General features: G+C 33.6%; 1 protein-coding gene across 1 annotated transcript in view; it reads right to left on the bottom strand.

The window, feature by feature from the left end:
- The window catches only part of LOC136034697 (ankyrin repeat, SAM and basic leucine zipper domain-containing protein 1-like), a 29,147-nt gene extending 5,694 nt beyond the window's left edge, over positions 1-23,453 (bottom strand). Inside the window, exons 1-2 of the mRNA XM_065716032.1 lie at positions 23,331-23,453; positions 9,858-10,585 (exon numbers count right to left, since the gene is read on the bottom strand). Of these exons, the coding sequence (XP_065572104.1) occupies positions 9,858-10,571 (714 nt within the window). The 5' untranslated portion in view covers positions 10,572-10,585; positions 23,331-23,453. The remainder of the gene's footprint in view (positions 1-9,857; positions 10,586-23,330) is intronic.
- Between the last annotated feature and the right edge of the window lie 1,623 nt (positions 23,454-25,076).

The raw sequence follows: 25,076 nt of genomic DNA, 5'->3' as shown, positions 1-25,076 counted from the left end.
ATAAGTTCTAGTGCCTTTTTTAAGTGACCAAAAAATTGGAGGGCATATAGGCCCCCTCCCACGTTCATTTTTCCCAATGTCACTGGATCAAAATTCTGAGATAGCCATTTCATTCAGCATAATCGAAAAATCTAATAACTATGTCTTTGGGGACGACTTAATTCGGAGGGGTTGCAAGTTACAAACTTTGACCAGTGTTTACATATAGTAATGGTTATTGGGAAGTGTACAAACGTTTTCAGGGGGATTTTTGGTTGGGCAGGAGGGGTTAAGGGGAGGGGGTTGTGTGGGGGGAACTTTCCATGGAGGAAGAGAATCTCCATGAAGGGGGCGCAAGATTTTGTAGCATTTAAAAAAAAAAATAAGAAAAAGATTTTTTCAATTGAAAGCAAGGAGCAGCATTAAAACTTAAAACGAACAGAAATTACTACGCATATGAGGGGTTCACCTCCTTCTAATACTTCGCTCTTCAGGCTAAAATATTTTTAAGTAATTTCAACTATTGATTCTACGGCCTTTGTGATTCAGGGGTCATTCTTAAGGAATTGGGACAAAATTTAAGCTTTAGAGTAAAGAGCGAGGTACTGACGGGGGGCGAACCCCCTCATATACGTAGTAAAAACATACGAATATAGAAGTTTGTTACGTAAGTTACATATATTTTTGCTATTAAAAACGTGCGTAAAACAATTAAAAGTTCTAGTTGCCTTGTTAAGCAACCAAAAAATTGTAGGGTAACTAGGCCTCCTTCCCCGCTCCTTTTTTTCTCAAACTCGTCAAATCAAAACTATGAGAAAGCCATTTAGTAAAAAAAAAAACAAAAAAAAAACTAATATGCAAATTGTACGGAGAGCCAAAATCAAAACATGCATTAATTCAAAAACGTTCAGAAATTAAATAAAAAACAATTTTTTTTAACTGAAAGAAAGGAGCGACATTAAAACTTAAAGCGAACAGAAATTACTCCGTATATAAAAGGGGCTGTTCCCTCCTCAACGCCCCTCTATTTACGCTGAAGTTTTCAACAGTTTTAAAAAGTAGAGTTAAGAGAAAGAGTCAAACTTCAGCGTAAAGCACGGGCCGTTGAGGAGGGAAAAGCCCCTTTCATATAAAGAGTAATTTCTGTTCGTTTTAAGTTTTAATGTTACTCATTACTTTCAGTTAAAAAAACTTGTTTTTTTTATTTAATCAAACAGTTCGTGGTAACGAACTGTAGTAAGGAGCGACCCGGCTAAATAGTAAACAAAACTCTAAAAACGGAAGTTTGGTGCTAAAAGATACATCAAAAGAATCGCATTTTCATGCTGATTTTAAATATATGAGTTTCATCAAATTTAGTCTTTGTCATCAAAAGTTACGAGCCTGAGAAAATTTGCCGTATTTTGGAAAATAGGAGGAAAAACCCCTAAAAGTCATATAATCTTAACGAAAATAACACCATCGCATTCAGCGTATCAGAGAACTTTATGGTAGAAGTTTCAAGCTCCTACCTACAAAAATGTGGAATTTCGTATTTTTTGCCAAAAGACAGATCACGGGTACGTGTTTATTTTAATTTTTTTTTCAGGGGTCATCGTATCGACCAAGTGGTCCTAGAATTTCGCAAGAGGGCTCATTCCAATGGAATTGAAAAGTTCTAGTGCCCTTTTCAAGTGACCACAAAAACTGGAGGGCACCTAGTCCCCCTCCCACGCTCATTTTTTCCCAAAGTCAACGAATCAAAATTTTGAGATAGCCATTTTGCTCCGCATAGTCGAAAACCATAATAACTATTTCTTTGGAGATGACTTACTCCCCAAGGTCCCCAGGGGGGGCTGCAAGTTACAAACTTTGACCAGTATTTACATACAGCAATGGTTATTGGGACGTGTACAAACGTTTTCAGGGGGATTTTTTGGTTTGGCAGGGGTTGAGGGGAGGGGCTATGTGAGAAGATCTTTCCTTGGAGGAATATGTCATGGGGGAAGAGAAATTTAATGAAAAGGGCGCAGGATTTTTTAGCATTACTATAAAAAAAAAACGATGAAAAAATAAACATGAAAAAGTTTTTTCAATTGAAAGTAAGGAGTAGCATTAAAACTTAAAATGAATAGAGATTATTACGCACATGAGAGGTTCTTCTCCTCCTAAATACCTCGCTTTTTACGCTAAAGTATTTTTAGTAATTTCAACTATTTATTCTACGGCCTTTCAAACATTTCGTGGTAACGAACTGTAGTAAGGAGCGACCCGGCTAACTCAAAAAAATGGAATTTTTATACCAATAGCTACATCAAAAGAATCACATTTTAATGCTGATTTTAAATATATAAGTTTCATCAAGTTTAGTCTTATCCATCAAAAGTTATGAGCCTGAGAAAATTTGCCTTATTTTAGAAAATAGGGAGTACCCTATTTACCCTATTGTAGGAGTTTCAAGCTCCTATCTACAAAAATGTGGAATTTTGTATTTTTGCCAGAAGGCAGATCACAGATGCGTGTTTATTTGTTTGGGTTGTTTTTTGTTTTTTTTTTTCTCAGGGGTGATCGTATCGACCCAGTGGTCCTAGAATCTTGCGAGAGGGCTCATTCTAACGGAAATGAAAAGTTCTAGTACCCTTTTTTAAGTGACCAAAAAATTGGAGGGCATCTAGGCCCCCTCCCACGCTAATTATTTTCCCAAAGTCAACGGATCAGAATTCTGAGATAGCCATTTTATTCAACGTAGTCAAAAAACCTTTTAACTATGTCATAGGGGACGACTTACTCCCCACAGACCCCGTGGGAGGGGCTACAAGTTACAAACTTTGATCAGTGCTTACATATAGTAATGGTTATTGCGAAGTGTAGAGACGTTTTCAGGGGATTTTTTGGTTTCGGGAGAGGGGTTGAGAAGAGGGGAATGTGTTGGGGGAATTTTCAATCGAGGAATTTGTCACGGAGGAAGAAAATTTCCATGAAGAGAGCGCGGAATATTCTAGCATTATTTAAAAAAACAATGAAAAAATAAATATGAAAAAGTTTTTTTTCAGCTGGAAGTAAGGAGCATCATTAAAACTTAAAACGAACAGAAATTATTACGCATATGAGGGGCTCACCTCCTCCTAATACCTTGCTCTTTATGCTAAAGTATTTTTAGTAATTTCAACTATAAATTCTACGGCTTTTGTGATTCAGGGGTCATTCTTAATGAATTGGGACAAAATTTCCGCTTTAGTGTAAAGAGCGAGGTACTAACGAGGGAGTGAACCTCCCAATATATGTAATAAAAACATGAGAATACAAAAGTTCGTTACGTAGGCTAGTTTATAAGCTATCTATATCTTTTACAAATAAAAACATTCGTAAAAAATTAGAAGTTCTAGTTGCCTTTTTAGGTAACCAAAAATTCAGAGGGCAACTAGGCTTCCTCTTCCGCTCTTTTTTCTCAAAATCATTCGATCAAAACTATGAGAAAGCCATTTAGCCAAAAAAAATAAATGCACAAATTTCGTTTTAATTATTTCTCTGCGGAGAGCCAAAATCAAAAACATTCATTATTCAAAAACGTTCAGAAATTAAATAGAAAAACAAGTTTTTTTTTAACTGAAAGTAAGGAGCGAAATTAAAACTTAAAACGAACAGAAATTACTTCGTATATGAAAGGGACTGCTTCCTCATAAACGCCCCGCTCTTTACGCTAAAGTTTCTTACTGTTTTAAAAACGAGAGTTGAGAGAAAGAGTCAAACTTTAGCGTAAAGAGCGGGGCGTTGATGAGGAAGCAGCATCTTTCATATTCGAAACAATTTCTGTTCGTTTTAAGTTTTAATGTCGCTCCTTACTTTCAGTTAAAAAAAACTTGTATTTTTATTTAATCTGATTCAGGGTCATTCTAAAAGAATTGGGACAAAACTTAAGATTTAGTGCAAAGAGCGAGGTATTAACGAGGGGACAAACCCCCTCATATACAGAATAAAAATATAAGAATATAGAAGTTTGTTACGTAAATTAATTCTTAAGTTACGTATATTTTTTACTAAAAAAACGTTCGTTAAAAATTAAAAGTTCTAGCTGCCTTTTTAAGTAGCCGAAAAATTGGAAGGCAACTAGGCCTCCTTCCCCACCCCTTATTTCTCAAAATCGTCTGATCAAAACTAAGAGAAAGGCATTTAGCCAAAACAAGATTTAGTATGCAAATTGCATTTTAACAATTTATGTGCGGAGAGCCAAAATCAAATATACATTAATTACAAAACGTTCAGAAATTAAATAAAAAAACTAGTTTTTTTAACTGAAAGTAAGGAGCAACATTAAAACTTAAAACGAACAGAAATAACTCCGTGTATGAAAGGGGTTGTTCCCTTCTCAACACCCCGCTCTTTACGCTAAAGTTTTTTACTGTTTAATAAAGTAGAATTTAGAGAAAGAGTCAAACTTTAGCGTAAATAGCGGGGCGTTGAGACGGGACGGCTCCTTTCATACACGGAGTAATTTCTGTTCGTTTTAAGTTTTAATGTCGCTCCTTACTTTCAGTAAAAAAAACTAGTTTTTTTTATTTAATCTAACGAAAAAACAAACTAACATAAAAATTTTCAGGTATTTTCAAGTTTGAATGAAAACACTATTATACCATATTATATTTTTGCGGTTTGCATAATAGCTTCAGCGATTAAAAAAAAAATTTCAACTCTTTTTCATTTCTTAAAAAGACATTTTATGTACTTATAACAAAAGAAATTCGGTAATGATGTTTTTGGAATATGAAATGAAAATGGCATGTTTAAATTTTCTACTAAACTTCAAACTTTTGGTTTTCTTTTTAAAGGTTTTTGAATTGTTGCAATCCCTTGTTAGAATACATACAAATATTTTTACAATTACCAGTTTTTCGCTCTTTACGCAATGTAATGTCCTTTCATGCTCCTGTCTTGTCAAAGATACCAAATTTCATTACTGAAGCAAGACCGATTTCTAACACTGATTTTCTACTAAGCATCAAACTTTTGGTTTTCTTTTTTTAAAGTGTTTAAACTATTATAATCTCTTGTTAAAATGGATTCAAATATTTTTGAAATTACAAGATTTTTACTGTAATTTAATGTCTATTCATACTGTCTCTTTTCAAAGATATTAGATTATTGAAGCAATGCCGATTTATTTTTTCCTAAAATTATGGCTCTTAACAATTTTTTTCAAACTTCTGACTTATCAAAAATACCCACATACATACACAATTATTGCTGACTTATAAAGATAGGATATATATATATATATATATATATATATATATATATATATATATATATATATATATATGTGTGTGTGCGTGTGTGTGAATATATATATATATATATATATATATATATATATATATATATATATATATATATATATATATATATATATATATATATATATATATATATATATATATATATATATATATATATATATATATATATATATATGTATATATAATTATTGCTCACTTGTAAAGATAGGATATATATATTATATATATATATATATATATATATATATATATATATATATATATATATATATATATATATATATATATATATATATATATATATATATATATATATATATATATATATAATATAATATATATATATATATATATATATATATATATATATATATATATATATATATATATATATATATATATATATATATATATATATATATATAGCCGAAAGGGACAATCTTTGGCAATATGTAATCCTTTATCCTAAGAACGTGCTCTAGCCATTTAAACCTTTCTCTCATTATAACTCTAGAAAGCGGGATAATACCCACTGTTTAGTTACTTCTGTTATTAGTATTACTCCTACTACCAGAACACAATCTGAACTTTAAAAACAAACTGCATTCTAAATGGTTTTACTTTGTAACTTTATTAAATCCAAATTTAGGCTATTAGGACTTTAAGGAATAAATATCAGTATACTGTCAATCCACGTCCATTTATTATTTTTTTTTTTACCAACCTTGGTTATGGCGGTGCTTTTTTCAATATTATTAGAAATAAAAACATTCAGCTTGAATTAAGAACCTTTTTCAGTAAAGTACAAATTACATTCTGCTCTTCAGAAGGCATGGGAGGCGTCAGCCCTACTCATATTAGTTTCTGCTTGTTTTAACTTTTACTTAATTATTTATTGTAGTTTCTGTTTTTCTTGGGTTTTATTTATTTATTAATTGTTATTTGTGGTAGTTTTACGCTTGGAAAGTTGTTTGACTTCATTTTTGCTTATTTTTGGTTGTAGCTCTTTACTTTTTTTGAAAAACTTATTTTGTGGAAAGTTTTTTAAATTAATTAAAAACGCAGGGGAAACCTACCAAAAACCAACAGACTCTAGATTAGCTCATTTGAAGCTGAACACAGAAGCACACCCAGTAGCTCAAGTGTTTTCTAACTTTATGCCATGTTCTATCTGCCAAATTCTCCCTATGTCAATACCAAGGGCAAATTTAAGAAAAATAAAAACAGATCACGCCTCATCTCAACATTTTCTAATCAACATTATGACAATCAAACCAGGAACCGTCATTAAATTCATGAACCATTATCAATAGCTCAACCCAGCTACCCCATCTTAGCACAAAAGTAGTTGTGCCAGACCTTACTAAGGGAGCAGCAGGTAAAATAATTTCCGACAAAAAAGTGGCGTCAATGGAGATTTTTGGCACCCTAGATCCCCCCTGGTTTTGAAAAAAAAAATTTCCAGTATTTTCATTTCAAATGTTTTTTTTTTTTTTTTTGGTATTCTCATTTAGATATTGAAAAGATTGAAGAAAAAAGAAAAACTGCCCTGTTCTGGATTTTGAAAAGAACAATTTGCCTCCCCCCCAAAGAACATTTTTGTCGTCATTGAGGTCGATCTTACCCTCTCTACAGGCCCTGTAAGTATCAAGCCTATCAGAGAAAAAAACGTCTGCCTATTTTGGGCATCATAAATGATACAGCTAAAACTAGTTTCAAGTCTGTTTTCTCCATAGTGATCCATCTGGCAAGGCATTTTTTGGAAATGGCATTTTTAAGTCAATTGAAGAGACGAAATTTAGGGCCCCTTTTTTCTGCGTCGCAAGTCTTCCAGTCTTTTGGTTGGGAATGATCTAAAAAACTCAAAGTTAATTAACTAGGCTAAACAAAAATATTACGAGTCCTAGCTAGTGTTGTAGCTGGTAAAATTGGTCACGGTAAAATTGGGTATTTCACGTATTTTACCATAATTTTACAGACCCCCCTAATATCAGTATTTTACCTATTTTAACGGTATTTTAAGTATTTTACCTGTATCTTAAATATTTTTCTGACATATTTCAAAACGCCTTGCAATTTTCAGAGCACAAAAGAGCGAAGAGGCTATCAAACAGTTCGTGGTAACGAACTGTAGTAAGGAGCAACCCGGCTCAATAGTAACCAAAACTCTAAAAAATAGAATTTTGATATCAATAGCTACATCAAAAGAATCGCATTTTAATGCTGATTTTAAATATATAAGTTTCATCAAGTTTAGTCTTACCCATCAAAAGTTACGAGCCTGAGAAAATTTGCCTTATTTAGGAAAATAGGGGGAAACACCCCCTAAAAGTCGTAGGATCTTAACGAAAATGACACCATCAGATTCAGCGTATCAGAAAACCCTACTATAGAAGTTTCAAGCTCCTATCTACAAAAATGTGGAATTTTGTATTTTTTGCCAGAAGACAAATCACGGGTGCGTGTTTATTTGTTTGTTTTTTTTTGTTTTTTTTTTCCAGGGGTCATCGTATCGACCAAGTGGTCCTAGAATGTCGCAAGAGGGCTCATTCTAACAAAAATGCAAAGTTCTAGTGCCCTTTTTAAGTGACCAAAAAAATTGGAGGGCATCTAGGCCCCCTCCCACGCTCATTTTTTCCCAAAGTCAACGGATCAAAATTTTGAGATAGCCATTTTGTTCAGCATAGTCGAAAACCATAATAACTATGTCTTTGGGGATGACTTACTCCCCCACAATCCCTGGGGGAGGGGTTGCAAGTTACAAGCTTTGACCAGTGCTTACATATAGTAATGGTTATTGGGAAGTGTACAGACGTTTTCAGGGGGATTTTATTTTGTTTGGGGGTCGGGCTGAGGAGAGGGGGCTATGTTGGAGGCATTTCTGAATAAATTTCAAAAAAATTGAAACACAGATGCATATAGCATCTTTTGATTTACCTCCTAGGTTTTGACAACCACCCCTTCCAAAAATAAAATATTTTCAAATCTCTATGGAACTAAATAGAGGTAAATTCTCAAAATACAAATTCCCAAAACCTTTGCGTGGAACCAGAAACCTTTCATCCTGTGGGACGGCATTTCACAAATAAAAGGTAAAAGGTAAGGCATTAGACTTTGCAGTCCCTCCCGGCGGTGCTGATCTCCGTTTCTTGGCCCTTCAGCCAGGAAGTGCAATGGGGGGTTGGGGGCCAACCATCCTGTGCTTTCGCACACCCTTCCTGTTTACCTTCCCCAGATTTCTCCAGGTACCCATTTAGAGCTGGCTCGACACAAACAGTATTTCTAAAATCCTAAATATTGAACTTCTCTACATTTAAATGTGTTTATCTCAACATTTTCAGACAGGAGGCCTCAAATGGATACCAGGGGGGATTTTTCTACATATTCAAAGTACAGATCCCTTGCTAGATCACATTTAGGAGTTGATCTCTTCAATTGATATCTGCTTCATGATACAGATAAGGCTAGAGTAACCTTCAATGTTCCCAGGGATTTCCCAAATGCATATTCCTTCCACTCGGTTTCTTGCGTAGTTACTTATTCTAACAGCATGTACAATGGTTTTGATGAAGTTATTGCAGATTTGCTGCTAAGCAAGAAAGTTTTCTGACCATTCCCGGTCCCCTAACGATCACCCCCCAGAACAAAACGTGCATTCCTCTGGGTAATGGAGATGGTCAATGAAAGTTTGGAGCCAACCAAACACCCCCTCCCCCCAAATAGATTTCCTTGGTAAAGATTACTGTTCATTTTTCTCTCATTGTTTTGTGATCTAGCTAAATCATTTCGAAATTTTCGTCAAGCTTTCAAGACGAAAATTAGCCAACACTCTTTTAAATAGCCTATGAAATAGCTCAACCAAGGAATGGACTGCCATCAGCAGTAGTTGAACTAATATTCAAACACACAATAGTCAATTTTCATTCTTATTTTACTAAGACTTCTGGAAATCGGGATTAATGTCAACATTCACTTGTGAATGTCCATAATAACTTTTCTCTGCTTGGACTCAATTAGCTTTGCAACTCAGCTTTTAAAGTCTTATGCAAGCTATGATGCTAAAAGTTGAAGTTCGGTTAGATTATGTAAGTTTAGGTTATATTTGGTTAGGTTAAATTTGGTTATAAAAATAAGAAACGGATTAAAAACCTAAGCTAATCCAACCTAACCCAGCCAAACCAGACCTGCCATCATCAAACCTTGCATTAAATTGAAAAAGTTGACTGGCAACGCCGACTAAATCTAAAGAGAAAAAAAGGTATTTCAGACATTCACCAGTGAATGTCGACATTCACGAATTTCTAACAGTCACGGCAACGCTTACACAAATCAGTTCTCTCTGTGGTAGGGTATTCAAATATATAATACATTTGTATACTTTATTCTTTCTTTTTCTTTTCTTATTATTTTATTCTTTCTCTCTTTTTAATTGGTTAGATTATCATGCCTTATTCTTCAAGTTCTTATTAAGCCCAAAATAATACTTTTTTGCCGCTAGTTGTGATAAGTTATGTTATGTGTTTTGCAATATGTTATTAACACACTTTTTTGTTAAGCAACGGGGATTGTGCTTCATGCTATTTCTTATAATAAATGAATTCTTACTTCTTCATGTCCTTTCAGTCTTGCCAAATCTGCAGCGGTTTCACCATCAATCGTCACTACTAAAGGATCAGCACCATGATCAAGGAGACTCCTTGCAGTGTGGCCTTTACCATAGTATGAGGCCCATCCAAGGGGAGTCCAATTTTTAAAATCCAATGCATTCACTATTGCACCAGCCTCAATGAGCTTTTCCACAGCACCAGTTCTTCCTTCTCTACTGGCAAACATTAATGGAGTCATTTTGAACCTATCGCTGACATTTGGATTGGCTCCATGGCTAAGCAAAGTAAAAATAATAGCGTCGACGTATTCTGCCTCTAGTTCAAAGTTGGAAGTGACAGCATGTAGTGGAGTAAAACCATCAATTTGAGTGCTCGGGTTGGTCCCATTTTCAAGCAATATTTGAACCACATCAGATCTACCATGGTATGAAGCAAACATTAAAGCTGTCCAGTCATTATCTAGCTTGGTCTCAATATCTATCCCTTGTTCAATTGCATTTGTGACTCCTGAGACATCTCCACTAATCACATGATGCTTGAAAATCTCATAGTCAACAAAACTTTGTTTAGCAACAGATCTTATGTCCTGCGGAATATTCTTCACATTTGCAACTGAAATTCTGTCAGAAGAATAATCACGCATATTTTCTTGCTCATCAATATCACCAGAAAAAAATAATTCATCTCCACTTTCTTCACTGTCATCAAACATCTTCAGGATTCAGTCTGAAAAATACACACTTTGTTGTTATTCTGACAAACAAAATCTACTTCAATGATAATATAAGAGCCTACGAATTGATAGTAAAGATTAGCTATTAATACTGTACTAAAACTTAATTTTATTACCTTTCAGCTTTACAGAAATAACCAGGGACAATGGGGGTAGGACTGGGGGCCTGAGCCTCAAAGGATCTAGGTACAATACACATATATTTTGTGTAAAAATTTATGTTAAAAGTTTACTGGTTAAAAAAGGCAGAGCTGACTATTAAAGAAGTCCGCAAATCTATTCTTTACTTTCAATAGACTGCTTTACACATGGTTACCTAATATTCGTTAGTCTTTGCGAATTGTGCTTAAGCGTCACTAAATCTTTCAATGAAGACATTATATTTGAAACAAAACAATAATGTGTTGTCTATTTTGAAGGGCAGGAGAATTTCTAGAGGTGGCAAATTGGTTGGCTTCTAGATTTTCCTGATGAAGAATTAAAGAAATAAGTTTAGCAGGATTTTCATGGACAACAGAAATAAGGATGGTATGTTGATTACTTTCTAGAATTCTAGAACTTGTTTTGATAACTTTCCAGAAACTACAGAATTAAAACCAATTGCTGTACTATCCTTATAAAAAAGCAATGATTATATATTTATGTATGTATTTTTTCCAAAAATGGCTCCATATTTTTCGGGAAAATTAGTATCTTGAGATATTTTCGAACATAAAAAAAAAACGATCTGCAAATGTCAGAAGTTTGAGAATTCGTTAAGAGCCTTAATTTTGGTTTTTATAAATGACATCATGTACTATGTTAGTACATCATGCATAGAATAAATGACATTGCTAAGTCTCCAACGCATCTGTTATTTATATAATACTAGCTGTTGGGGTGGCGCTTCGCGCCACCCCAACACAAGCCCCCCCACAAGCGCGCAAGTTATTCGTTACGCGCCATATTAGTTACGCGCCATTGTAGTTGTGTCCCTGTGTCCCACCTGTGAATATAGATAGATATATATATATATATATATATATATATATATATATATATATATATATATATATATATATTTTTAACTACGTAAAACTTGCGACTGTACAACATTCTTGGCTGTCCCATTGTCTGTGCATGTAAATAGATTGTCAGGTTTACCGACTCTTGAACATGCAATATATAATTGTCCGTGGGAAAAACAATCTGTATTCAGATCTATACCTCATTATTCTAATGATTGCCCTTGAGCTTTGTTGATGGTGATTGCTATTCGAACATTCCCTGTGTCCCCGTCGTCATTTATATATCCCCTTGTACCCCCCGGCGTCCCCGTTGTTGTTGTTTCCCTGTGTACCGGTCGTCATTTGTGCCCCGGTGTCCCAGTCTGTAATTTCTCTTTGAGTGTCGCGGTCGTCATTTATATTCCCTGTGTCCCGGGGTCCCGGTCGTCATTTGTGTTCCGGTGTCCCGGTCTGTAATTTCTCTTTGAGTGTCATGGTCGTCATTTATATTCCCTGTGTCCCGGTCGTCATTTGTGTCCCGGTGCTTTGTTGATGGTGATTGCTAATCGAACATTCCTTGTGTCCCGGTCGCTTTCTCTTTAAGTTTCCCGGTCGTCATTTATATTCCCTATGTCCCGGTCGTCATTTGTGTCCCGATGTCCCGGTGTGTAATTTCGCCAATCAACAAACATGACGTCAGTCGACACACAAACATGACGTCACTCGACACACAGACAACTTATTTTTATATAGATAGATGTCCCGGTGTCCCGGTCGTCATTTGTGTCCCGATGTCCCGGTGTTTAATTTTGTCAATCAACAAATATGACGTCAGTCGACACACAAACATGACGTCACTCGACACACACACACACACAGACAACTTATTTTTATATATATATAGATATTGTCCGTCGAAAGGTCCGAAAAACGGAAATCTGCAGCTGCAGTTACTATGAATGGTGATTGTTTAGAACCAATATCTGAACTATCAAACCTGATAAGATGTAAAAATCAAAACCTGGACCATCAATTGCGACAACACCAATACAGGCAGCTATAGCAAAGGCCATTGCTAAATTGTCTGAAGTAATCAAAATTCAAAAACTCATCAAAAATGAGAATGAAGAGCATAGGCGGTTGGAAGATATGCAAAAATGACAATTAGAGGATGTCAAAAATGAAAATGAAGAGCAAAGATACAGGCAGTTAGAAGACATGTGATACCGAGCATATGAGCGAATCAAAAATGAAAATGAAGAGCAAAAACATACCCGGTTAAAAGAAAACCGGTGGCACGTCAAAAATGAAAGTGAAGAGAAAAGACATACGTGGTTAGATGCAAAGCGGCGGCGTATCAAAAATGAAAATGAAGAGAAAAGATTTACGCACTTAGAAGACATGCAACACCAACCACATGGACGATTCAAAAATTAAAATGGAGAGCAAATATACACGCGGCTAGAAGAACAGCTTCGGTGTGTCAAAAATGAAAATGAAGAATAAAGACACGCGCGACTGGAAGACATATGACACAAACATGCGAGCAAGTCAAAAATGAAAATTAAGAGCAGACACATGCCGTTGCAGAAGCAGAAGACATGCAACACCGAACATGTGAACGAGTCAATGAAAATCAACCCGGAGAGCGAGAATCGAAACGTGTCAAAATTGACAATGATAGCGACGATAATTGGGTCTGCGATTTTGATATGGACAAGGTCATCAATGCCTATCATACCTGTCTTAAAAAAAAACAAAGGTTTGGTGATAGGTATGTCATAATGACGAAAGACAAGCGGAGGTAAAACGAACCAAACAAATTGAAAAGGCTAGCAATGACGATTGGGTTTTGGATTTTGACATGGTATAAGGCCATCAATGTATATCATACCTTTGAAAATCAAAAATTTGGATTAGATAAATCGTTAGAAGAAAAATAAATTTTTGTCCCTCCACCTGAACAATTAAAAGAAACAAAAGCTTGACGATATGTCTATCATAATGACAAAAGACAAGCCGAGGCAAAAGAGAAGTTTTGTCCCACCACCTGAACAATTAAAAGAAATAAAGGTTGGGAGATATGTCTTTTATAACGATAAAAGGCAAGCTGAGACAAAAGTTAAAGGTCCAATAAAAAAACGTAATTTTACAAAGGCACTACTTCAAATCCAAGTTCCATTTGGACGTTGTGACATCAAGAAAAGGTTCAAATTGTCTGCGTTCTGAAGACAAGTGAAATGAACATCCAAATATAGAGCCCTGCCACGTGCCAAGTGCTGGGGCCCATGAGCAAAGCCGCCGGGCTCCCGGTACTTAGGTATAAGCCAGTCAGCACGTATGATGCAGCTATAATCATATGACCCAAAAACGATTTTAATGCAGAAAAAAAGAACAAACAACTAAAAAGTTTGTAAACATTGATAAAAATTTATTGTGGAAACGTATTTGCTGCAAATCACTGCAGCACCAAGCAACCTCAGGTCACCACAGCTGTGAACACTTCTGCTTAAAACCAGTCTATTCAAAGCCTAGCTCTATACCCTCTCCCAAATAGTCCCAGTTTCCTGTATTTCCTTCCTCGTGACCAGAAAGTCAATTTGTCACCCTTCACCTATACATGTCCTAACAATCTCAACCTTTCTCTCCTTATAAGCTAATAAAGTGGGATAGAACCACATTATTTGTATGGCTTATTAGTACACAAAACTATCTGCAAATGGTTTACTTGCCCCGTCATTACTGTAGCTTCCAATGTGATCCAAATGCGATTTTAACGGAGAAAGAAAAAGAGGTTCTAAGCATTGATAAGAATTTATTCTAGGAATGTATTTACAAAGGGAACATTTGTAAATTTACAAAATTACAAACGTATTTACACACATATCAAAGAATTATCTTCCTATGCTTCCAAACCATTTTCAACGTTGAAAAAACCCTGCACTATAGCTATTCCAATTTCTACATCTTTACTGCAACCACTATCTTTACTATAAATACTATTCAGGTGAGTAAAGCTATCCCCTAGATCAATCTTCTTGTTACCCAGCAATGCCTCTTCACCTTCATTTATTCCTAGTCTAAGTAACTTAGTCTTCTGAACATTAATTTTAAAACTTATTCTTGCACCCTGAACTCTCAAAACAACTACATAATCTAAGTTTAGGAGAGTTTTGCCCTCCCATTTGATTCAATATTTTCCCATAGCCTTTCCTGTGTTCCTCCAAATGTCTGTCAAAATGATACAAATAAATGGGGCTAGAACACAGCGCTGCTTAACTCCTGAGTTAAGATCAAACCAGCCACTAACCTCACTCTTTATCTCAATGGCAGCAATATTGTCCGTGTGCATAGCATAAACAATCCATTTAATCTACAATATAGCATTTAATTCTAATCCATTATGTTCAAACCCTAAAGTAAAAGAGAATCAGACTCAAACAGGAATTATGGGAAGATTTATTGTTTACCACGATTACTACAGGTGTAGATTAGTCTTTATGCAATTTCCTAAGGCTAAGAGTTGACTACAAAAGGAGTAGAGATAAGACCTGAAAAACGGCTTCCAATGAGATATTTTAGGCTCTGATTTCATTCCTGGAAGTTTCATTTATCTTTCCTTGATCAACAGAATTCTAAGACATTAAAAGCCCATAAAGTGGGGTTTTGCCAAGATCTTCACATTCCTAAGCACCCATACTCAATACTCACCCTGCCTGTATCGATATCATGTTTTTAATTTTACATTAGCAGCATAAAATACAAGGCCATATTCTGGGGGGGGACTTAGGAGGTTTATCCCCCCTCCCCGAATTTTTGTCTGGCTTGTAAAAACGTAACAAAATAGATATAAACAAATTTTTTATGCGTTTTCAAGTTTGTTTGTTTTTTTTGTGAAAAAAATCGTTGTGTAAAACACCCTCTGAAAAGAAAATCCTGGATACAGCTCTGGTAAAGAAAAATACCTCATGAATAACAGGACAATTCCCTCCTCGAACTGAAATCCCTCATATCTTCAGACATTCGAAAAAAATTACATAGCAGCAAAAGAAAAAACTAAATTTAAACTTACAAATCAGCTGTCAAATTAACCCTCTTTAGAAACTCAAATTCAACTGAATAAAATAAATACATTCAAATAAAATTCTTTGTCACAAGAGAATCTTATGAAATAATCCATCATAACAAACTATAAGTAAGGGGCGACTTGGGCCATTATTCACCAAAATTAAAAACATAATTCTGGGGACAATTGATACATCAAGAGAATTGGCTTTTTATGCCAATTCTAAATATGTAAAATTTATGCAGTTTATCATTAACTACCAAATCTACAAATCTGAGAAAATTTGCCTGATTTTCGAAAAAAAGAGCAAAACACCCCAAAAAGCAAGCAATCTTAGTGAAAATCACTTTATAACACCTATCATATAAGAGCACTCTACCATAGAGGTTTCAAACTCCAATCTACAAAATGTGGAACTATATTTTTTTTTTCCAGACGAAAAATTGCGGATGAAGATTTATTTGTTATTGTTTTATTCTCAAGGGTGATTGTAAAAGCAAGCAATCATAGTGAAAATCGCTTTATTAGATTCATCATATCAGAGAACCTTACCATATAGGTTTCAAGGTACAATCTACAAATTGTAGAATTTTACAATTTCTCCAGAAGAAATATTGTAGACGCATGTTGTTGTTTTTTTCCACGGATGATTATATTAAATCAAAGGTTATAGAAATTTGAGGAAGATCTTGTTAAAAAGTAAATTAAAAGTTATTTTTTATGTCACAGTAAAGATTGTGCCATGGGAAAGTGTTATTATCTGCCATTTTATGGCACTAAGCTGTAGCTTTGCCCCAAAGAGGATCAATTTGCAATCAATTCAAAATTCAGAGAGGCTGATCGATTAAAAGTATCAGAAAAAGTATGTTTAATACTTCCCAGCTGCAGAGGAAGTACTGCTGCATGGTGGAAGCACTGGTTTAACTAAGTTTTCTTCATTCAGTTATCTTTATTACAAACTGCAAGTTACTTTCTGAACATGCACAGAGTAACAAAATTGGCTTAAAAAAAACTATTGAGGATGTAAGGCCCACTTTTTTGTATTAATCCCCATTTTTAGTAAAAAATTATATTTTTCTGTTCTTTTAATTTTTTACAAAATTACCTTTAGTGATGTGTAATTATGTATCAGTGTACCTGAAGGGGCAAGGAGTCATTGTGTTGGCAGACGCATAAAAGAGCACCATTTAATACCAAAACTGCTAACTCTCCATGAACCTTCAAATAAATGTAGAAAGAGATTGGGAGGGGGGATAGGAATTAATTACAATCTTTCTCTATGCAGCATAAAATGCCAGAGTCCTATGCCTACCAGCATAGAGGTGGAAAAGGCAAGGAGTACCAGGAGCCCCACCAGGAAGTTTATTCGGAGAGGGGGCGTGTGGCCAATGCTATTAGGAACTTTGGTTTTGGCAATTTCAAATGGTAATATTTCTCTTTTTCTATTTATATAAAAAGTTTCAATGTATTAATATATATATATATATATATATATATATATATATATATATATATATATATATATATATATATATATATATATATATATATATATATATATTTATATATATATATATATATATATATATATATATATATATATATATATATATATATATATATATATATATATATATATATGTGTGTGTGTGTGTGTGTGTGTGCTCATTCTTAACTCCTTGCTCTTTATTCTGAAGTTTTGCCCTTTTTTCTAAATTCTTTGAGAATATTTACAGAAACACAATAGCCACTGAATTGGGAAAAGGACGTTTTTCAAAGCATTAAAAAACTTTATCTTAATGAGCAAGGAGTTGAGGAGGGGACAGTCCCCTTACATACAGAATTATTACAGGTAATTCTATGTTTTAAAGTTGCTACTTACTTTTAGTAAAGAAAAATAATCTGTTTAATCACATTTTACAAAATCAAAAAAAGGTCAATATTTCAGTGCTCTCTGTCTTGGTTTCAATGTTGTTACAAAGCTTAGAGAAAATCATTTTTGAAAGGTGATGAAAAATGTATGTCAAGTAAAGTACAAAAACAATAGCCTGCTTATGATGAAAAATAAGATGAGAACACATAGAATTCAGTCCTATTGAGTGATGCCAAAGTGTTGGATGGACACAATTTGACAATATCAACATTTTTTAACTTGGCTATCAAACACAAATCCCTCAAAACAATCCTCTACCCTAAGTACTTACCCATGTCCAGTCAACACAACCCCCCAAATCACTTCACTCAATTTGGACCATCCCCAAACCCCCTTTCAGATTCCTCCCAAAAATCCACTTCCAGTTATTCCTCAACCAGTTATTTTTCAAAACAAATTTGACCCCTCCCCTCTCAGATACTCTCCACTGTATTTTTTTCTCCCAGCATCATCTTGCCTTCCCATCCCCTCATTTAAAGAAAACTCACAATTTGACTTATTCCCAGAACACCAGGAATCCTTTCACCCATCCCTTGCACTTTATCCCCCCTGGCTACCCCACCAGTGTGACTCTGGTTTGAGAGTTCCCAATGAAATCATTTCTTTCTAGTTTTGCAATGAAATTATTTGTATTTCTACTATGTCCAAATGACTACTGCAGCCTTACACTAATTTAATATTATTTTAATATTAATATGGGAAAATTAATATTAATATCAACACCTCTTGTTAGTACTTTTAATGATATAAGTAATTCTGGATGTTAACCACTGTGCTAGAAGCTGGGCTATATTACTCCATTCCAAAAGAAGGGAGGCATGAATAATTTTACAGGAGTACAGCCAATCACCTTAACCCAAGTTTTTTTTGTGTTTTGTTTAATGTACAAGGGTTCCTTAGCTAATTGATTAAAGGCAGAGATTCTTGAACTCATTGACTTACAGCAATTTGGAAACCTGATGGAGACATCTACTTCACACTACCTTGTTTGTCTTATTGACACCACTCTTAAAAACCTTGAAAACCCTGATAATTGGTTAAATCTTTTATTAATTGGTCCCAGAAAGTGTTTGACCAAATCGACCACAATATCTTGTAAATAAACTGCTGATGAAGTTTTAAGAGAGTCCCTTTCTAGTTAATGTTGTTGCCTCCTTTTTAACAAATCATTCTCAAGTGCTTAAATATAAAATTGTTTATTCTGGTCCCCTTCCTATCTTTTATGGGGAGCCCCAGGAAACTGATGGTTCCAATTTTATATGTTATAATGGTTAATAGCATCATGACTGACCACACAGAGTGATGAAAGTATGTGGACAACTTGTCCGCACTTGAGGTTTGCTGACAAAATATTAAAAGCCCAATTATTACATTACTTGACAATGTCACACAGGAGGCTTCTATGTTGAAGATGAAAGTAAACCCTAATAAATTGTCAGTTACAACAGTTAATTTTTTGAAATCATCCCCCACTTTCACAAACCCTATTCCTCCAAAGATCTCTGTCACATTCAGGTGACAATTACTGCTGACTTGAAGTGGGATGTCCATGTTTGAAACATCCTCAAACAAACTTCCCCTTTGATTTTCTTTGTATAACTTTTGATAAGATTTTCTTGCCCCCCTCAGGACCTTCTGCAACTTTATTGTTCTTTTACTTGGCCAATACTCAAGTTTGCCAGCCCAGTGTGGCATTTTGGTCTTTCTTTGGAACAAATCTATATGATCAAAAATGTCAAAAAACAAGTACTTAGAATTGTGAATGGTGAAAGGAAGGTTCTATATTGCTATCTACTAAGTAAGTTCAAGCTTACCATTTTGGCTGAGAAAAGGAATCTCCTGTGTCTTTGTTTTGGTAACAAGACCCCATCTGTTACCTGAATACATTCCAGCCTCCCTGAACCCTACCATCCTGCCTGCAATAGACCATCCTGTATAAAATCCCAAAAAGTCCCCTAACTGACTCAAATTCCCATTAAACATGAAAGATGTCACAAGAGTTTTGTTTGAAGTTTTGTTGAGTTTTATAATAATTAGGAAAACTAGTCATCGATTTTATTGTCATCTATTTATTTCTTATTTTTGACTTTTTAACTAGGTGCCAGGCTAACTCTTTATCTGTACTTATATATATATATATATATATATATATATATATATATATATATATATATATATATATACATATATATATATATATATATATATATATATATATATATATATATATATATATATATATATATATCATGAAAAGAGAAATCACCAATGCAACAGCAAAAACACAAAAAAAAAAAATTGCCAAGTTAATTTATTTGCAGAAAAACCTCTTGATATCAATTTTTGGCTTAAGATTTTACATCTATTTTTAAAATCAATATAATTACTACAAATCCTTGCATAACGAAGTAACTGTGAGAAAAACGCTGAATATGTGATATTTGAGTGTATATTACTTTCAGGGAATGGGAAACTAATCACTTCAAAATCAAAATCATCCGTTTTATTATACATTTTAAAACTTAATTTATTATTATCACAAATATTAATATTTAAATCTAAGAAATGATCTTCATGACCAGCACCATGACTAGGCTCAAGAATAAGCTCTGATGGATATATATTTTTAGAAATATCAATGAAATCCTTACAATTTAAGACCAAAATATCATCTAAATATATTTTATTATTTGACAAAGCATGTTTTAAATTAATTGGATTATTCTTATCCATCATATATTTATATTCTAGTTGACTTAAAAACAAGTCAGCTATAAATGGGCTGGCATTCCCCCCCATGGGAATTCCCACAATTTGCTTGTACAAATCACCCCCAAATCTTATATAAGTATTGTATAAAACAAATTCTAATAACTCAAAAATCATATCCAAGCTGTAACATCTCAAGTTAACTGTAGTATTAAAGCAATTTGTCCATATAGCTTTTTTATTATAAATGTCTATTTTTAAGAACCTTTTACTAGATATATATATATATATATATATATATATATATATATATATATATATATATATATATATATATATATATATATATATATATATGTATATATATATATATATATATATATATATATCATGAAAAGAGAAATCACCAATGCTACAGCACAAACACACACAAAAAAAAAAAAAAAAAAAATAATAAAAAAAAAAAAAAAAAATAAAAAAATAAAATAAAATAAAATAAAGAGACAGAAGGAAAAAAGGAAGACTGTTTTCCTAAATTAGTGATTAATATAGACCAGCACTTGAATGAGGCCTCAACCCTACTCATCCATACAATCACATAGGTCAAACAGCATAGCCACACACAATCAACCATAAAGAATAATCCATGGACAGGCAGTCATGTCGTCAATAAGTATAAGTCGTCATTTACTGAACAATAGAAAAAATAATATAGACAAATAATTCAGAGGCAACACCCAACATAAGGGCTCATCAGGAGAATACACTGGCATATATTGGGTTTCGCCACTCTAAATTCTCTACCCAGCACAGTGTTGTGGCTACCACAGAATATCCATGGCATCCCCGCGTCAGGTATCACCCCCAAATTACATGCCTATGAAAAAAAAAAACAGCAAATGTAAAACAACCAAGTAAAACCAAAACCAAAACAAGCTTATCCTGTTAATATATCCCTCCCTTTAGCAACAATAGGTAAACTAAATATTATAAATTTTACCAAATCACAAATATTAACACATTGCAAAAAACCTGAATGAACTAAACAATTATAGAATTCATCTTTACCATGTGGCTAATTTTTCAAAAAATTACGCTCAATTAGAAACGCAATTCAAAATAAATGGCGCTGTGACAACATTTCTCAAACCTCCCAAATTAGTTAAAAATTTCTTTAAGCATTTCTAGATAATTCTTTTGATATTTATTTAAAAGTTCGTTATAATGAAAACTAAATTTTTTAAATTGCCAAGTTAATTTATTTGCAGAAAAACCTCTTGATATCAATTTTTGGCTTAAGATTTTACATCTATTTTTAAAATCAATATAATTACTACAAATCCTTGCATAACGAAGTAACTGTGAGAAAAACGCTGAATATGTGATATTTGAGTGTATATTACTTTCAGGGAATGGGAAACTAATCACTTCAAAATCAAAATCATCCGTTTTATTATACATTTTAAAACTTAATTTATTATTATCACAAATATTAATATTTAAATCTAAGAAATGATCTTCATGACCAGCGCTATGACTAGGCTCAAGAATAAGCTCTGATGGATATATATTTTTAGAAATATCAATGAAATCCTTACAATTTAAGACCAAAATATCATCTAAATATCTTTTATTATTTGACAAAGCATGTTTTAAATTAATTGGATTATTCTTATCCATCATATATTTATATTCTAGTTGACTTAAAAACAAGTCAGCTATAAATGGGCTGGCATTCCCCCCCATGGGAATTCCCATAATTTGCTTGTACAAATCACCCCCAAATCTTATATAAGTATTGTATAAAACAAATTCCAATAACTCAAAAATCATATCCAAGCTGTAACATCTCAAGTTAACTGTAGTATTAAAGCAGTTTGTCCATATGGCTTTTTTATTATAACTGTCTATTTTTAAGAACCTTTTACTAGATAATATAATTCAAAAGCAATAGCGCTTATCTACATAAAATTCAAATTCAGCAACCATGCTGTGGTAGAAATTTTTAAAATAAAATTCTTTTCTGTTCTGTGTTGGTTAGGCATAAATATGTAGGTCTAGTTCATTCAGTGATCAGTTGAATCCATTGGGGACCATCTTGAAAAACAAATGCTTATATAGCAATCATAAGTTTTCCAATTCATAAGTATGAGCATTTTAAACTTATATTTGGCCTAAAGTTACACTAGCCTATACCACATGAACTTTTGTAACCTAGACTTTTAAGTCGACTGTTGTAAATTTATGATAGTTTATATAACTTACTTACCAATAAAGTGAATATACCATTTGATGCCTTTTTTATGTTCTTTACTAATATAATAATTGCTTCTACAGTAAATTCAAATTTCAGCACTTTTTAACCTAACCTAACCCAACCTATCCTAACCTAATAATGAAGAATTTAGCACTGAGAAAATGTAGCAATATTTTTTTTTTTAAACAACCAAGAAAAGATGGTGCTGAGAAAATGTAGTCAGCAATTATTTTGGGGAAAACAAGCAATAACTCATGCTTTCATTGAAAATTTGTCATTTTTTAGAGCTCAAAAAGTGCTTAAATTTAAATTTGTGGAAGAAGCAATTATTATATTTGTAAAGAACATAAAAAAAATGCATCAAGTAGGCCTAGTATGTTCACTTTATCAGTAGCCTAAGTCATTTATATGAACTATCATAATTTTTTGAATTTTGATGATTTTTTAGGAGCTCAAAAATTGCTTATATATGAATTACGGTAGAAGTGATTATTGTATTCATAAAGAGCATAAAAAAGGCATCAAATGGTATAGCCTATTCACTTTATTGGTAAGTCAGTTATATAAACTGTCACAATTTTACATCAACTTTATCCAAGACCTATCTTTATTCAAAAAACAACGCATTTAGATGCTAATAGGCTACATTAACAATGCTATTTTAATGGATTCCCTTTTCAGAAAGAAAAACTAAAGAATTCTAAAAGCTAGGCCTACTTTTAAAATTCTTAGCCCAAAAAATTCCTAAAAGTCCATCACTTTATAAAATAGTACCCAGTTATCTTACCCTAACGAATCTTTGAAGAGTCAACTAATTCATTAATGAAGTAAATGGCAGAAAACCTAACCTTCCTTCTCGTTTATAGGTTGCTTCAAAAACGCCGAGATGAGTCATAAGCAATTCTTCTATGCGGCTAATTCTACTTTTATACTGCTATCTATAAGAATTCTTACCGATATATAGGTAGTAATACAGTGCAGAGAAGAAACTATGATAAAGAATTAGTATATTTAATGCTATTTTATTTCTAATAATTTTAGAAATGAATTCTAACTCTTTAACTTTTAACTTTAACTTTTCTTGTCTGAATACCATTTGTTGATTCTGAATCTCTTGCTGATTTTTTTCGTTTTCAAACAGTTCGTGTTAACGAACTGTAGTAAGGAGCGATCCGGCTCAATAGTAACCAAAACTCTAAAAAATTGAATTTTGATATCAATAGCTACATCAAAAGAATCGCATTTTAATGCTGATTTTAAATATATAAGTTTCATCAAGTTTAGTTTTACCCATCAAAAGTTACGAGCCTGAGAAAATTTGCCTTATTTAGGAAAATAGGGGGAAACACCCCCTAAAAGTCGTAGGATCTAATGAAAATGACACCATCAGATTCAGCGTATCAGAAAACCCTACTGTAAAAGTTTCAAGCTCCTATCTACAAAAATGTGGAATTTTGTATTTTTTGCCAGAAGACAAATCACGGGTGCGTGTTTATATGTTTGTTTTTTTTATGTTTTTTTTTTCCAGGGGTCATCGTATCGACCAAGTGGTCCTAGAATGTCGCAAGAGGGCTCATTCTAACGGAAATGAAAAGTTCTAGTGCCCTTTTAAAGTGACCAAAAAAACTGGAGGGCATCTAGGCCCCCTCCCACGCTCATTTTTTTCCCAAAGTCAACGGATCAAAATTTTGAGATAGCCATTTTGTTCAGCATAGTCGAAAACCATAATAACTATGTCTTTGGGGATGTCTTACTCCCCCACAGTCCCTGGGGGAGAGGCTGCAAGTTATAAACTTCGACCAGTGTTTACATATAATAATGGTTATTGGGAAGTGAACAGACGTTTTCAGGGGGATTTTTTTGGTTTTGGGGGTAGGGTTTAGGGGAGGGGGCTATGTGGGAGGATCTTTCCTTGGAGAAATATGTCATGGGGGAAGAAAAATTCAATGAAAAGGGCGCAGGGCGCAGGACGAATCTGGTCACGTTAGAAAAAAACGTCAAATTCAGAGCTTAATATACAATGCTGGGTGTTCGGAGCCTCTCTATTATGGAGTATAATTTGAAAATAACACAACTATACGAGCGATAAAACATATATACCACAACCATAACTCAACTAACGAAAGAACTGCTAAGAGATAACACAACTATAAAGCGAAAACAGTTGAAAACTAACGGGAAAATAAACGAACTAAGAAGTGGAAGGGGCCCAGAGAAAAAATATAATCTTTTTCCAATTTTGAGGCTAACTTCCGCAAAGGAGTAATAATGTCAGAAGCCCCGAAATACAGAATTATTTTCTTTTTCCTATAAGACCGGGGTAAATGAAACAGAAACTTACAATAGCGGAAATATAATATACACAATTCAACTAGTGTATAGCAATGCAAGCGCTTTTCGATAATAATGACCACGATTAGCTACTATTTTACCATAACCCGCTTTAAGTTTTCTTTAATATGCCGTACAATATTGATCCTAAAAGCTAGTAGATTCCAATAAATATGAATGCTTGACCGCCGCAAATCAGAGA

This window comes from Artemia franciscana, chromosome 13 (assembly GCF_032884065.1).
Source record: "Artemia franciscana chromosome 13, ASM3288406v1, whole genome shotgun sequence".
NCBI lineage: Eukaryota > Metazoa > Arthropoda > Branchiopoda > Anostraca > Artemiidae > Artemia > Artemia franciscana.
This window is presented reverse-complemented; position numbering and strand designations above follow the sequence as displayed.